This window comes from Bombus fervidus, chromosome 14 (genome assembly GCF_041682495.2).
Source record: "Bombus fervidus isolate BK054 chromosome 14, iyBomFerv1, whole genome shotgun sequence".
NCBI lineage: Eukaryota > Metazoa > Arthropoda > Insecta > Hymenoptera > Apidae > Bombus > Bombus fervidus.
In genome coordinates this window covers 4667638-4685075 of record NC_091530.1, presented here as the reverse complement: position 1 = coordinate 4685075, position 17438 = coordinate 4667638, and the positions used below count along the sequence as shown (strand labels likewise).

The 17438-nt window shown below is 36.1% G+C and overlaps 1 protein-coding gene across 2 annotated transcripts in view; it reads left to right on the top strand.

The window, feature by feature from the left end:
- LOC139994487 (uncharacterized) overlaps positions 1–17438 on the top strand; it is a 174711-nt gene that overhangs the window by 120672 nt on the left and 36601 nt on the right. For both annotated transcript variants that reach the window (XM_074112058.1, XM_074112057.1), the window contains one exon: positions 111–404. In XM_074112058.1, the coding sequence (XP_073968159.1) occupies positions 111–212 (102 nt within the window). In that variant the 3' untranslated portion in view covers positions 213–404. The remainder of the gene's footprint in view (positions 1–110; positions 405–17438) is intronic.

Genomic DNA, 17438 nt, shown 5'->3' with positions numbered 1-17438 from the left:
ACGAGGTCAGAGGCATTTAAAAATCGTATCTTTTAATCTTCGGGATAGTAACATTGATGTACGCACGAGCTCCGTCTTTTCTTAAACTCTTTTTTTCTCTATGTTCGCAGGTACGAAATTGTTCGAGTTTTTTTGTGCTCGTTGCTCGTGATTCTGGACAGCTGAGTAACGGGGAGAGAAGAAGCAAATCGGGAAGAAGAAACAGATGTTAAGTGTAAACGCTTGCGCTAATTTCAACGGCAAATACATAGACGATTGGACTTCCTCGCTATAGACTCGCTGCTTGATTACTGTGTAGTTGAAAATGGCCCGTCTAATTGAAACTGAATAGACGAAGCGGGAGAAACGGAGGTAGAACGTCGAGAGGAAATGTTTAACAGTTGAATCTTTTTGCCGCGTTCCAAGTAAGTAGCTTGTGTTAATATATGGATTGCGTTACGATTTTCGTACGAAGAAATAATTGCGTTAGTCTTAGATTTTCCCTTAGACAGTAAATAGTACCAGTTTTTGTGCTACATTTGGTATTTGAACGACCCATTTTTTATAATCTTTGATTTTCATTGATACTAGAATAGTGCTACTAGAGAATAGTGCTTCTAGTGATACTAGAATATGAAATAGTTCCCTCAAATAAAATTTTTGTTATATATAGCTTTTCCAAAGGGTCAAATTAATATTTCAATTAATATCAAAAGAAGTTTTCTTGGGGGAAAAGATAAATTCCATGATAAATGCTTTAGAATAATGTACTTTAATTATTTACATAGTTAAAGTTACGTATTAAAAAAAGAGATGATATCATAGTTTTTCATTATGTTAAAAATCATTAATTCTGGCAATTGCATCATTTTGTCTTCTCACTTATCTAATCTGCTTTTATATGTATAATTCTGCAAATCATTAGTCTGCTGTTTTTCGTGAATCACTAGAATGTTCTGATAATTTCAATCCAGCGCTTATATTTCATACTATTACCCAACGTAGCATTGTGTTGTGTATTATTATATTAGAATTTGTTTTAATATCAAATTTCACTTATACATTAATACCATATCGCATCGATAGGTCTCGTTTCATGTTACAATCACCGAATTAGCATAGCATTCGAAAATATACAAAGTATCCTGTAAAATGTAAAGTACTCCTAACTAGTAACATTTAGCCAATGAAACGAAGTTAAGTTTCATAGCTTCGTTCTTTGTCGTGAAAATATAAATTTGCATAGATATCCTCAGTTCGCGTGTAAAATTACAATCACTGTTCCTGAAGTGGTCAACGGTGCAGAAACTCCATATGTATCCTCAAATAGAAGTACACAGTCTTGGAAACGTGTGGTTGGTTAACAGCGTATTAAATTTTAAGCCTGCTTCTTTTAATTACATTAACCCCAATTGGATATTTAAATGAATCGAAGTGACATATCCCTCAACTATTTAACTTTCCACAACACGACAAGAAATCATAACCGCGATATAGCCGCGTCGTCGCATCCGGATTCCTAGATTAATAATAACCGAACGTAAACCGGGTGGAATCGGCAAAAAGCGAGGCAGACTTGGAACAGAAGAGACGGTACTTACGTTTCAACCTTAACTCGACCGGTTTGCTAGCCGGTATCCCGTAGCAAACAAATCGAGTTGAAGAGCACGCAGGGCTGGCCTGCATGGCGCGCAAAATGAATTATTCGAGGCACAAAACGCGACACGGTGTTCGTGAGAAGAGAAACACGGATCCGAGACATTAAACGGCAGGGAAGAAAAGCGGGAAGAAACGGCAAATAGGTCGATCTGCATCGCGCCAAGGAAAAACAAAGAGAAGGAAAGAATAAAAGAAAGAGAAAAAAAACAAGAAGAACCAAGAAACAGAAAGAAAAAGGAAGAAAGAGAAAGAGAATTTAACATGCGTTTTCCCATGCTTCCTCGAGCGTGCCCGACGTGTAACAACGAAACTCTAATTGGAATATCGTTAACCTTGCTCGGTGGCAGCGGCTGGTTCACAGAGACCGGCGACGTAACAAAGAAAAATTTTTGAAGACGCTAGGCGAACGTTTTCGAATTCAAGCCCTTTGTTGCGCGACCGTGGAATGTAATCCTTTTCTTTTTCTTGGCCTAAATCCTTCCTAATGATCTTGCGGCCGGCCCAAAAGGAAACTGTTTGCCCGTGCCGCTAATGACCGGGTCAGGCCATTTTTTTTTTCTTTCTGCGCGCGAGCAAGGACCTCTTCGCTCGTCTCGAAAATCGGCCGACTTCGCAGAAGAACAGGCTCGTGCGATCTGCAATTAACCGGCAGGCATTTCTCCGTGGCAGGTGAGCTTGAAACCAGCAGGGGAAAAGAAGTACAACTTGGACTGTCTCGGATGCCACGATGCGCAGATGACGCATGGAAATCGCGTGTCGCGACCGACAATTCGATATTCTGTTTCTGCTGCGTTTCGCAGTTGCGTAAACCGACTTTGCAATTACGTGGCACGACGAATCGCAATACACCAGGTTTATCTGTCGACTCGTTTTGTGATTATACTCTTTCTGAGCCCACCAACTTCTCTTTCTATGCGTACCAACGATACTGAATGGAAATGGTTGTTTAGTAGCTTGATTTAGGTGTTTGTATCCTTTTTGTAGATTAAGAGTGTGTGGATGGTGAGACAGAGGAGTCGACGGGGTTGAGAGAGGATGGTGATGTTGATTGATTGGTGCTTAATAGGGTTTGGAAAGTGATGTGTAAATTATAGAGACGAGAGGTGGTTATATTGTGATATATATGTCGTCGGTTTGATCGGAGAAAGACGAGCAAAACGATAATATTTCATATAACAATCGTGGTTTTTGTGATACTGAAAGGAACGGTTTACATTTCTTATTTGAATACATTCTCATAAGAAAACGCATAAACTCATTGTTACCCCAACAATATAAAATTCAAATAAACTCCATGGACATTTCAAGAGGAAGAAAATTTTTATTCTCGTACCGAACCACTTTTATTTGATACATTGTCTTAATGATATCGAGCGTTTTATCTACTTGATTACTTTATAATTACGGGTCCGACGGTTCCATATCATTAGCGTCCATTTTTTTCACCTTGCCATGTCGGATTCGCGTTAATTTGGCAAACAGAAAAAAAATATTTTTCACCCCGAACATTATTTTAGTTGTACTGTATCTGCAACTCTTGAGCCGCGTACCTCGGAAATTCCAGGAAACGAGAAAAGGACGAAGGTCGTAAATTTAAGCAACCGAACAGCTGGAATACGAATGCACGCACTATTCGTGACTCGTTGGTGCGTCTGTGTTGTCTTGGTATCCACGAACTCACCAGGCCCACGAAGAAAAGAGGGACACGAAAAATCTCGAGAGCAGGCAACATCGTGTCCGATCGCGGTCGAAAAGAATTCTTTCTCTCGATTTACGGTCGGTGATACCCAGTTTCTTTATTAAATTAGCTACTTTCTTAACCTATTAATCGTAGAAATTAACTCGTCACTCGAATTCCCAGTCTTTTAGATAACAGTTTCTTTATTTCCATTTACATCTCTTATTTTTTATTTTGTCGTAATCGGTTTTGTGTATTTATATTTTTAAGAATTAAAATTGACTTACCTGGAATTAATTTGTCTTAATCAACTGTTAATTCTGTAATTGTGGAAGTGTTTGGTCAAAGAGTAACTCCGTTATCAGGTTAAAATAAATAACAAACGGGTTAGATGAATGTAAAGTCATTACTTGTTACCAATAGAGAAAAGAGAGTTTTAAAATAAGAAAATATTTAATAAAATATATACACAAGCAACAAATGAAAAGTTCTATCGTATTACGATACGATACTTGGTGTTATAAATAGCTTTATCGTGTAACTTAATGAGTAGATGGAGTAACTACGAAATAATGAATTAGTATTTTATCAATGTCCATAATTTATTTTAAATGGAAACGTTTGATATTTTATAGCAATTTTCATTCATTGAAACACAATTCTTAATACGCCAAGGTAATTTTGATACCTACGTATTACATAAATACTTTCTAAAGAATTTACAGGTATCATTCCGAAGATAACCTTAAGTAATTGCTTTCTCTTTTACGATACATAAATTTATGTGTAATAAAGATAAACGAATAATTGCCACGTGACATTTATCTACTATTTCGATATTATAACATCGGAAAAATTGCTTTTTCTTCAGCAACATTACCAGAGTATAACATGTTTCTAAATAACGTTAATTCTTCGTTATAATTATATTTCTTTTATGCTACATACAAATCAAATTAAAAATTGTTATAATATACGATATGAATTTGATCCTTTTTAGCAATCAAAAACTGATAAAATTTGATGTACTTTACAATCTAAACAAAGTTAGAAAAATGTAATTCATATTATTTCATGGTGGTACGAATACACACATCTCTGTTCTTCGTCGTAATGAATCTGCATCCCTTAATTCTTCAACTTACTCTGTTAACTCTACTAATAATAAGTTGTATTTTGCGTCTCACTCAAATTAGAACAGGAAACTTGCATAACATATATTTCACTTATTTAACGACATTTTTATGTAATCTTGATTTAAACACTGATACTTCTCAGCGATCTTGCAAAATGATTGCAACTCTGTGTAAGTTTATTAAGTGAAAAATCAGTTTGGGCATAACTTCAATTTATTCTGAGACAGCTGAGCAAGATTTTCTGTCAGAATTGAGACAGGCATAAATACTACAAGTGAAAGATATTCGAAAACAATCATTTCGATAAATTGCCGCAACAAACAAAATTGCATCGTTAAAGACGAAAGCATTATCGAATAACCTGTTACCGTACCAAGTTGTGCAGCTGCTTCTGATTTCGTTCAACACGTTTTTCCCGAAGTTAACGAAATGTTGCACACCCTCAATTAGTATGAACAATGATGTAGCAAACATATAATTTGTATAGTTATATTTTTGTGATAATTATATATTATTCTAAAATCAAGCAATAATAATAAATAAATAATTGACTTAAGTTTCAATTGAACTCTTTGACACACGGTTAAATCAGAAGAAATTTTCCATATAATCCGCCTCAACAAATACAATAAAATTTTCTATATAAGATAGGAATCTGCTATGCAAAAAGAAATTTCCAATTTACGTAAGAGCTTTTGAAAATTAAATTTCTGTAAATTTACTTAAACAACCGTTTAGAAAGAAGAAAGGTTTAAAGTAATTCCAACTTCTTAATTAAAGATATTCTCACTTTTCATTTGAGATCGCAATCGTCTGAGAAGAAACTAGTCGTAAGTTCTCTTCTCTGCTTTATGAACGATGCGTTCTCACGTGAAATGATGACTAGAAAGAACCACGTGGTGGCCTTGCCAATGATTTCGCGCCTCGAATTGCGTTCATTGTCTGCTTCGTAATTTCCACGTGCTGTGTTCATTCATTCTGACGATTCTCGCTTCTCTAATTATCCGCGCGTATTAGCGAGTTGGTCGTAACACGCGGAAGGTGTAATTTCCGACACGTATTTCCAGCGGAAGCGCGGCTCGGAATTATAAGTAGCGTCGAGCTGTCAAGATAATCGATTGATCCCCCCTTTCCATTATCGTTCCACGATTTTTAGTTCCGTTCGATTTCTAGTCGCGGAACCAATGAATCGTGTTTTCCATTCTCGACGAGAGTTCGACGCTGATACTTCCTTCTTTGGGGTAAACAAATCCCACGCGAAAATTAACCCCACGAGTATGTACATTGAAATAGACTTTCTAATTTTTAAAATACGAACAACATTCGCCGTTCGGTAAGGTTCTAAGAAGAGGAATAAAAATAAACATATATATATATTAAATAATTGTGTCAAACAAGATGTACTTAATTTATCGTAAAAATCTTTGTTAATGTTCATTCGGTTCGATTTTGTATTTTTTTCTTAAATCAGATTATTTTTTATTATTTAATTTGTACTTTACAATTTGTCCAGCATTTGACATTCGGTAAATTTTTCTAGCTTAATTGCTAAATAACATGTGGATGGCTACCCCGAGCGGAATACCATCTTCGAGTTTGACTATTTTATTGCTTTAGTAAGGTCAGTGGGTTGTTTTCTTTTTAGTCTTCTTGAGAGTTTTGTTCGCTTCAGCAGCCAGCTGGTTTGGATGTGTTGCCGTTTTTTCCTTGTATTTTTCTGCCTACCTGCCAACTTCACGTATTGAAACTCTGTTTTAGCCTGTTTTCGGACGTCGCAAACCGTTATTAGATCTTCTCTCTGAAATTTGAACTTGATTTTTTAACTCGATCATGGAAAATTCTATTCCAACAATGTATTACGTTACAATTGCACTTATCGCATCGTGTTGTTTCATAAAAACAATCCTGTCGTACAACATAGGAAAGAATGTGTAATATTCCCTGGTAAACAAAAAAAAAAAAAAAACGCTGTTTCACGAGATATATAAAAGTGAAACAAACGATTAAGCATGGGAAACTAACTATCAGAAAAATTCTTTAATCAATCGATTCATAAATTCTCATTAATAAACTTTACGATTATGATGTGTACAGTTTGAAAGTATTATTAAAGCCGGCAACAACGTAATTTACATTCTATAGATAGTATCGTACAGTTGGTTCCCTGTCAGCTTTACTATTTTCTCGGACGTGTGACTGATCGCGGTCTATCATGGAACGGTAAAATTAGTAACTGAACTTTGCTTTTCGATATGCATACAGAGACCTCTTTATAATCGTGTTACTTTGCAATCGTAACCAGACAAGCCGTAAATTTTTCCACGGTACGACATGTGTTCATGACGTGTTCTCAAGAAAGACGATACCTCTACCTATCGTATGTTTGGTTTGTAAGAAAAAAAAGAAGTCCTTTGACACTCTATAGTCGGTCATCCGGTTAGATAGCCATTATCTCGTTGCAACTTGCAACGTGTACGATCGCACCATGTTGTAGAAAAATCGATACCTTGCAGACATTTGGTAGTATAAAGTACAGTGGGTTAGGTTAGGATAGAAAGTAAACCGGTATGTAATTGGTCTACAAACCTCGTTCGTATCGCTCGTTCTTTTTAACTTACACCAAAATATTTGCAGTGATAGATACAAAAAAACCTAATAGATAGGTAATAAATGAAAAATACTGTGATTCTCATAAATATAATCCTGATAAAAGATATAGAGGATAAACCGAAGGAATTTGTTATACAAAATAACTTGTTACCTATCAGTTGTATAAGAAAATGTCTTCGTACATCAGGTGTACAGCAATCGTTTGCATAAAAGCAAAAATAGATTACAGAAACTTTAAGTCTCAAATTATAATAAATTAGGAAAGTAGCGAAGTAAATATGGGTTAATTGTATACAGTCTGCTTGCTATTTAATGTATATTAAAATTTATTTTATCGAATATCTTATTTTAATTTGCCACCCCTCGGAAATTTCACCCCAATAGCAAAACAGGTGCGCTAATTAGCGATTACCCAAAGACCAACTTATCCTCAGCTTATCCAAGTAATCGATGTTTGCGTATCTAATTTATAAAATATAGGTCACAATATACATACTTTCCAATAATTAAAGGTATATTTCATTCAAACGGCTGGAAATGTAAAATGTCTTCTGAGATCTGATAAGACAAACAAGTTTGAATTTCCGAAATTCATTATCGCAAAACTATCACAGACCAATTAAATTAAATTAGCAAATTGATTTATCACTATTCAGATCATATCTTTAATATCAAAAATTAAATCTACGAAAATACGATACAAAAGAAAAATCTTTGTTCTTAAAAGAAAAATTACTCGATCGAATTTCCATTATTCCAATAATTCAACTTGGGACGATTACCAGAAATCGGTCGACAAATTTTACAACCGATAAATGCTCCACTTCGAATGGACGCTCGTAAACGTCATGGTGTGCAAAGTATAATTTGAAAAAATTGACCAAGAACAAACCATCTCGAATACAATGACGATTCGATAAACGGAAAACCGGCCGTCCATTTTCACTACACAGAAAAGTTGCTGTTACATTATTCAACAGCTATTTTTCCTCCTGGAATTCTAACAAAAGCGACACGCTCAAGTGGCTATTGTTATTCAACCAGGAATAGAAAGAGAAAGAGAAAAGACGTTTTTCGTTCACCTCATAAGCTGTACGAGATTTATACAGATGCTGTCGATTTCGCTTCGCATAAGGGTATTTTACTTGCAGGAGGCGAACGAAAGAAAAGGAAAGTTATGGACGAAATACTGGAACGTAACAAAGGCTAGTATTTACTTCGTGAATGTTAATGCTTCGACTAAATTGGTGTTCTAATTTAAATTCATTTTGTATTGCAACCGGGTTCAATGTAATTAGAATTCGGTAACAATGGTTACAATTAGTAACAAATTTGAAGAAATTTGAAAGGAAAACTGGTTAGTTAGGAAGCATCTGACTAAATGTAATAGATTTTCATAATTATACTGAATATGCTTATGCATATAAAATATGTTAAATATGAGATTATAAGATACGTAAAATGTAAAAAGCTTTTACATACATATTTTCAAAAAATCATTGAAATTATTTATAAATTTGTTAAATTCTTATAAAAAATTGTAAATTGGTAGCTCGTAAGAACGAGGATGCTCATTTTGGTACAAAATATCCTCAAAACCTAACCTCAGTCGATCCCACTAGTGTATACTCTCACACTCCTTATTTCTCAAATATTCTAATGCATTATTTATCAGTTTGACACATTTATCTTCACGCATGCTAACCACGATGTACCGACTTTTCTATGGCGTGTCCTATTACCAAAAAAAAGAGAGGAGAACGCTCTAGATTATCTATAATTTCCCAAAGCTCCGACACTCCATGGGTGTTGTATTAACGGAGAAAGGGAGAGAAAGCTGGGGAAAAAAGAAGTTTAACAAAGTTCTTCGTAACCGAAGAACAGATGCCACGGCCAGGTCCTCCCAGGCCCTGGACCCCATGGAACGAAGTAATGCGTGTGTTCTTCCATTAGTCACGGGAATTTCTTTACTCCCGTGACGTATCAACCCCACGCTTCGATCTCCACGTATCGATAAAACCCACGATGCAAGGTGAACGAATGCGATAAGTCGCGCTTGCTTGACTAACGATCTTGTATTTTTGGGATGATACGTACCGATATTGGCAGTGGAATAATCATGAGAGAGCTCTACGAGAGATAACAAATTGAATTATTATTGCCGCTTGGCCCATGTAAGCGACGATAATGCGAGGTTGTAATTTGCACTTTTTTTCCTCAACAGTTTCCGTTCCATCCCTATAAAAGATTATATGGTTAGATTGTCGTAAATTATGATAAATAGACACCTTTAAATAGCGTTCGTATAATCTTTAATTATTTGGAGGCTATAAGGAAACTTGAGCAGTGTGAAGAATATATTATGGATATCGTAAAATTTCCTGTTTAATATATAATTTGTAAAATTAATGGAGTGAAGAAGATTTTGCAGATATTATGTTCTTTAGTTCTAAATTGTAGACTCGAAAGATATTTCGCTACTACAAAGAGTGTATATGCGATCAGAAATTTTCCACTTTTCGTTAACATAAAAAATTTCAAGCATTGAAATACTCAATTAGATACTATACTATAATCAGAAGCAAAGTATGACGTAAAGACAAAGTTATTTAAAACCACACGAGCTGCCTATTTTATATTCAACAACAGATAATCAGAAGTGACTAATATCTGTCATATGAATCACTATAAACTTTAATCGAATCTAATTTTTATTCTCCTACTCGTCCTGTCTTCTAAAGTTTCTTACGAAAGATCAAATTATTTTCAAATTAAAAATTATAAATTACACCAATAGTTTCAACTACCATATATTCCCTCGATTACCAAATCTACCGAAAATACTTAATCCTAAACGCGTAGACCAACCAGAAGTATCCGATTATCATCAACTTGTCATAAGATCGTTTAATCATCAATCTCTAAACACGTGCACACGTGTTTAAACCTAAAGCGTCTCCAATAGCTATTTATCGTTATTTACACGGCTGTGTTCTTCGGATTGATCCAGGTCGTTGCACCCAAAACCACTGGCGATCGAAGATTAAAAATCTCCGGTTCGTCTGTTTTATCTCCCTCTCTTTCCTACCTTTTCCTCTAAACGAAAGAGCTCGAGACGCAATGAATTACGAATCACGATCCTGGCGAAGGCGTGCAACGATCCGCAAATACGAACGACAGCATTTCCCCTTGAATCTCCGCAACTGGTGCAACGTGGCGCAAAGCGTGGCGCAACGTGGTGCAACACCCTCGTGACCGCGACCTGACTCAACTCGAGGCCCCTCGGTCGCGATCGATGTGGTTATTTCGAGACGAGAGAATCGCTGGAAAGATCGTAATAGCCAGCTACGATAAATAATATACGTGTCCGGAAGATCGCGGGGAGGGCGAGAATGACGCGCACCTATCTATTTCATGATTGCGCGATCCTGCGTAAGAAGGAAACGCGAAGAACGAGGATGCGGAGGAACTAGAGAACTAGGTTGACCGATATGCTTAGTTAAAAATAATATTTACTGAGTTAAGGCATAAAGCGACGATTTTTAACCAGTGTACCACAGAATAATAATTAGTAGTTAGTTTATGTGTGCCATGAGATGAAAGTCGTTGGCTTAAAGTAGGGTTTCTTAAACTGTGGGTCACAATCCCATATAGAGTCGTATAACAGAATTATGGGGCAGTGAAAATTTTTGTAATTGCCACACACCAATGACACGAAAAATATCAATCGTCTGCCATTAAAGGATCAAAGAGAATTGATCGAGTTATTGTTCGAAATAAGTGTAAAACAGCGACTTTTTAAAAAATCATTTAAATGGATTTTTGATAAGTGATGACAAGTGATAAAATTATAACGATAGACTTATAACTTATAACAAAGAATTGTTTAAAATTAAACTTCTTTGATTTATTATCGATTAATATTTTATATGCATATTTATTTTATGTACTCTCTTATGTACATAACTGGATTTGCGTAAAATTCTGCCGAGTAAAATGGGGTCGCAAATGAAAAAAGTTTAAGAAGCGCTAGCTTAAAGGATTGCCTTTGAAGAGATGGTAGACGATTCTATCTTCAGTTAAAGTGTCCTATCTAGCATAAGTAAAACTTTGTTTGATTCTTTCTTTAAGATTTCTTCAGATTTGTATCTTGAATTATCGTTGGCATATGAAAGGAACAGGGAAGTGTATTGCTACATCGATAGACCAAATAGTAATAAGAGATAGTAGTTTGGGAAATACTTTAAGTTCATATAACAATGCTTATCCGATGTTGAAATCAATATAAATGTTGGCAATCGTCGTTATAGTTAACAGATAAAGCAACTATTGTACATAATGGGTTTCAAACCAAGCTCCTATGACTTAATACTAATATTCGTGCATGTATGAAATGCATGAAATAATTGAAAAAAATAAATTTTACAATATTCATATATAATATTTAAGATATTTTAATTTCGTTTGAACTAAAGTTATTACGTAAAATAGTTACATCTTTACGGGAATAATTAGAAAACGAGATTACGAAGAACAAAGTAAGAAAGAATATTAAATTAAAGTGAAATTTATTGAGGAAACGAAGTCATTAGGTGAATTGACGTTGTAATTCTATCGGGAAGCAATGTTTGGCAATTCAATTTGAACATGGTACACATTCTACGAGAGAAATTATATGACAATTATTAATGTAATTCGCGCGTATTGTCTAAAATATACATACTAAGTTAGCCTAAAATCAGATTAAATCAAACGTACTACAAGAAGAGGGCGGATCCAGTCCTTCAAACTCCAAATTCGGGTGGAGTCCCTTTCATGGTTACCAACTGCTGCGCCGCGCATGCGATTTTCACTGAATCATAGTCAAACTTTGCGACACCATCAAATACAGTTGTCACAAGTTAATTTCAAGATATCGAGAGAGAGAGAAACGATCGTTTCTGAACAATCAATTACAAATATTTTATTTAAACATTTAACACAACAAATATCTCGTTCTAATGTAATTTGGTTCAACGTTTGGTTGAATCACTAAAATTTTTAAAGACAGGAATGCTTTCATCAAAATTCAATTTTGGAAATCTTTTTCTTCTGAAAATTTGCAATCCTCCAAAATTCTTAAAAGATCCCACGAAAAGAAAGTATCTAGAATATTCGCAAAATACTTGAATACATTAACTCGATAATATCTACTAAAATTTTAATTTGCAAGTAATATGATAATTCATTTTTCAATTATTCTTGACAAAAATAACTTTTCTCGATGTACAGTCATATCACAGTCTATTACGAATACATATAGCAACATTCTTATTATAAATTCCTATTATAATTTAACAAATTCCTTCATAACGAAGAAAACTTCTCCCAGAAGTTCTCTCGAAGAAAAACTATAGCCATTGTCTAAATTCTAGCCTGCTTTTTTATGTAACTCTATACGTTTTATGCTTCATATGTTATTAAAATACTTTGTAATTAATTTAAAATTATCACCTGAGTCAAGCGATCTTTCTTCCAAATTTTAGGTATGGTATTTATTCGTGTAGAATTTAGAAAGCACGCTGAAAGTCGAAAGACGCGAACGAAGAAAAAGCAGGGTCGTTTTCCGACGCTTTCGCGCGTCACATCGCCCGAAAATCAGCGTCGGCTCCTTCGGCGATCTTCGGAGGGTAAATGCGACCTAGCTCAATCCGACGACCTTCGGAGCCAGGGTGGAACGAACGGTCGGTCGTGTACGAAAGTTGGGTATGAGGCTTGCGGGACAGAGACGAAGGAGCGGCGTTGCTTCATGGGGAAACATCTCGGGGAATAAAGGTATGGGGACGTCTGTCTCCATGGTGATCCCATCGAGCGGTTCCGAGCGAGCCGAGAGTCGGAGAGCGGGAAAACGCCCTTCGCGTTCCGTTCCCTTGCCTCGTCGTCGACGACAAGAGGGTCAAGGAACCTCTTGTGCCGTTTTCCTGATCGGCAAACAGATATACGAACCGCTGGATGAAACCTCCGAGATATTGCACGGTAGACAAAGACATTTTTCAACTCCGTTAATTTTGTCGAAAGATCTACCCCGTGACAGTACTAGGAACTTTCGATGAACGGGTCTTTTTCTTCATACACATCTTCGAGCTACTCGAAGAATACGTTTGGCAAGTTTCGTCGGGAAACGAAGGGAAAGTCGAGGAAACGAGGCCTCGTGACGAGTCGTTCATCTCGCCCGGACTGAATTTCACCCTCGGACGTCGCTGCGTCGCTCGCTGAAGATAATTGGAATCGACTAGTTCGAACATGAAAGGAGATTTCTTTGATGGAAGCTGTATGAGGTAAAGGTGAAAAGTTTGGGATAGAAGAAAACTTTGGATGCTGCCAGTAAAATATTTGTGTAAGGTGGAAAATGTTGATGACATAATAGAGAATGGAATAACGTGGTCGAAGTAATACGGAAACCGAAGCGAACAAAATTTTCAAATCAATTCTCTTAATCAAGGCGGCAAATTACGATCGTACTATGACTATTCGTAATCGTACTATGACTCAAAACAAATTGACATGCTCAAAGCTGCTCGTACGGCTTCCAACAACGATGGCACAAACTTCGCCGGCTAATCTCGACGTCATTTTAGCAAATACGAGGCTCGCCGTTTAATCAAATAAATTCAAGGTCCTTAGACGCAATTATTGGCCCTCTTGATTAGACGTGACTCATGTACTCCGCCAAATCTAACTATGCGACCAGTCCATCGCTCTCTGAATGGATCTGTGTACTCGTTGCTCCTGTGGATGATTAATTACTATACGGGATGTTCAATGAATGTGCGTGGGAAAGTACTATTCACCAGCACGTGTACCGTTTTAACGTAATGAGCTTCGATAATTTCGGGAACGGTGGTTTTTCACAATTGAAGAATGCTTGTAGAAAACACTTTGAATTCCAAAATTGAAAAATTTTGTTTTTTATGAGAGAATTTTTTACATACCAATGGGAATACTATAGTATAGAATTTAGGTTCAATTTCTCTTCCTAAAAAAGCTACCAATAATTCTAGCAAATGGTGAGCTTTTCGACAGATACGCTCTCCTTTTTCGTAAATTTGGACTATATTGACGAATAAGTTTTCTTTTCCACTTGTGAAACTAGTTCCTTTGCTCTTACAGGGTTTTATAGAAGTACTCTTCAATTATTATACGGTGATACAGTATAAATATAGATATTTCTGTAAAGAACATGGTAGATTTATTTTCTTTAAATGTCAAAAATGTAGAATACAGGACACAAAAGAGAAGAGGCAGGTTTAATCGATTGTTGTATCAATAATGGTAAAAGTTTCTCGTTTTCCCTATATCTGAAAGAGTAAACCGACTTTAAAAAGGCTTTAAGTTGTACGTATATCTCATCCGCTTTAATTATTTTTTGTCTCTTACACAAGATGAATTTCATCGATTTAATGAACATAGAAAATGTATGTGTAAATAATTTTCATAAATAATCGTATTATTAACATTTTTGTAAGTTTAATTAATTTTTCTGTTATTCAAGAATTCTTTTACATTCCCAACGTGACATTCATAGATAATTGTACTTTTCTGAAAAAAATTATAATTCATGCAGACTATGAATATCCGTGAAATACGATTCGTTCCTTAATTATCTACGGACGTAAGAAAAGTGAATTACGATGAGGGTAATGGACTGTCTCTTTCAAGGTGCGCACTCGTTTCTTTTCTTCCTCCCTTTAATTAATTGCTTCTCTCTTATATTACATTTTCGTAGAATAATTTATACGGTATCGATAATTTCCGAATTAGATCACTATTTTTGCAAGCTCCTCCCATTTTAGTTCAAGAGAGTGATAATAAAATTAATGAAAACGAATTTGCGTTGATTAAACATTACTTAAAAAGGTTAATACTTGTATTATTTGCACAAGATCTTATTTAATAAAAATAATCAACTGATATTCATAGTATATCGGTGTAACGTCCAAGCAATTATACCAATGCCTGCTACGTTATATTTATCACAAACCACTACCTTTTTTTTAATTTCATAATTTCGTTTTTTCATAATTCAGGTATAAAGAAAAAAGTTAATTTCTGTATACATACGTAAACTCGTTACATCTTCAGCTAATATTTACATCTAATACGATAGAGAATCAATACCACCTTGCATCCTCACGCCTATCCCCCACTCTCACCTAAGTGACAAAGACTACCTGCACGTCTGCAGTCCTGAACGATTCTTTATCACGACTGTAATTCAAAGAACCTATTTCAATTAATCAAACGATCAATTTATTTCTAAGAATCATCGCTCACCATTCATCGATCGTCTCCTTCGCGATACACGAAGCCTTCTTCCTTTCTTTGCCGATCTTCTTCCTTTCTTTGTTCTTCCGCTCTTTCCTTTCAGGCATCGATAGATCCATCGTTGCGTTTAATTTCTTTTGCACGCGCGTCGTAACAATCGAACAATCCTTCGACCCCTCGTTCACGTGCATCTACGTGTACAGAAACATTGTTGTTCGCGATTGAGATTACTTAACAAGATTAAATTTTATAGTCTATACAAAGTTGTCGGGCTGTGCTAATGCCATACCGCAGCGTATCGGGTCTACGATCGTAGTACCGTTTAATAAACGTCCTGAGCACGCGCACGTAAAAATATTGGCCTCGATAATAAACCATGGTACGTACATACTATATTGTGTACCATCCACTTATTCTGCTGAGTGAATGCGAAGAGGTCATCCTCTTCGTCGACCAAAATGTGAAATTGCACGGTTTCAGGTGATTCTCTTTAATGAAACTACTTCACCTGTGGCTTCGTTACCTTCGTTTCCTTTCGGTCAGCTATTCCCTGGAGAGCTGCAGCTTTGTATTTGTATAAATTGATTATAGTTATAAAGACACTTTTTCCAAACTTACTTTTAACGCTAAAAACCAGATATTTACCCGTGCAATTATAATTTTATTTCAAGCAAAACGATTAATGTAATTGGAGTTCGTATAATAGTTCACTAATCCACCTCGTAACCTGTGATTTTTATAAGAGTCTCTACTAATAGATCAAGTTTTAATAAATGATGAAATAATCGTCTTAAAAATATTTTTATTGCGTATCGTTTATTAAATTTCTAGGACTTCTGTTTGCTTGATCGATATGATACGATCATTCATGGTAGCGATCGTTTCGTGCACTGCATAGTAGAACTCCGTTTATTGGTACGAAATTTTTATTGGTATCCGATCAATTGAACTCCTATTAAGTAAATGAAAAAGCACAGATAATGGGAAGGATCGGTGTATTATTAAATAAAGTCCACTTTAAACGTTACACGTTGTTCGCCAATGTTCCATGCGACTCACCCCAACTTCTCGGAATAGCTATACATATACATGCACATCTTGCCTAGAGGTAACGCAGCACTTCCGTGTTCGAAAAACTCCCCTAAAGGATCAGTAAGATCATTTAACCCGAAGTCTGCCTAAAAATGCGACAGAGAATACCTTCGGCAAACCCCCATTTGAGATATAGTAGTCATCTTGTAATTACATAGCGGGACATATCAAGCGTATTCGCTCGGTTACATTGTATATACGGGGAAGAAGTTCGAGCGTAGTGCGTTTTCGGGCGTTTCGCATGCAAAGCCGGCTGACACGACGCGAACCACCCTTCAATCAGGAACGTCATTATAACGGTTGTAAAACTGACCTTAAAACTAAAATACCGTCGTCGTTGGCCGTTAGGATCGTGCGAAGAATTACGCTTCACGGTCGCGCATCGTACGACCAAGCCAACGAACGATGCTTCCGCGAAACGAGCGTCAAGCTCGGAAAGTACGAACGCTGTCTTATTAACGTTAAAGGGAGGTGATCGTGTATCGTGCACGTGGCGAACACCTGTCATGCAGTTTCGTTAAAGGAAATGCGGCGTAATGAAAGAGCCGGAGCAGAAGCGCGCGAAAACGAAGCTAAAGACGAAGAAACGCGCGCGCTACGCGTAACGGAAGAACTCACCCCCCCCTCACCCCTTAAGTACAACGTATCTACTGCATAAATATTCGTAATCGGTCGTTTTTAAGTATAATAGCGTCATTCGTTCTATCCTGTCACTTTTACTCGTATTTCCTGAAAACTCTTGAAACTTGAACTTCCCTTCAGGTCAAAAACATTACGTTCGGAACATTCGGACCGATTATCGATCTATGATTACCGATTATCTTTCTAGCTAATTAGCATCAGACTCTTCCAAAATTTTTCCCGTACATTTTAATTGTAAGTATATAAAACATAAACGATTCTGCCACGGTCGACTTTGTTTGAACTGTATCCGTTAAATTAATCAAGAGACTGACAAAAATTTGAGGATATTCCAAGAG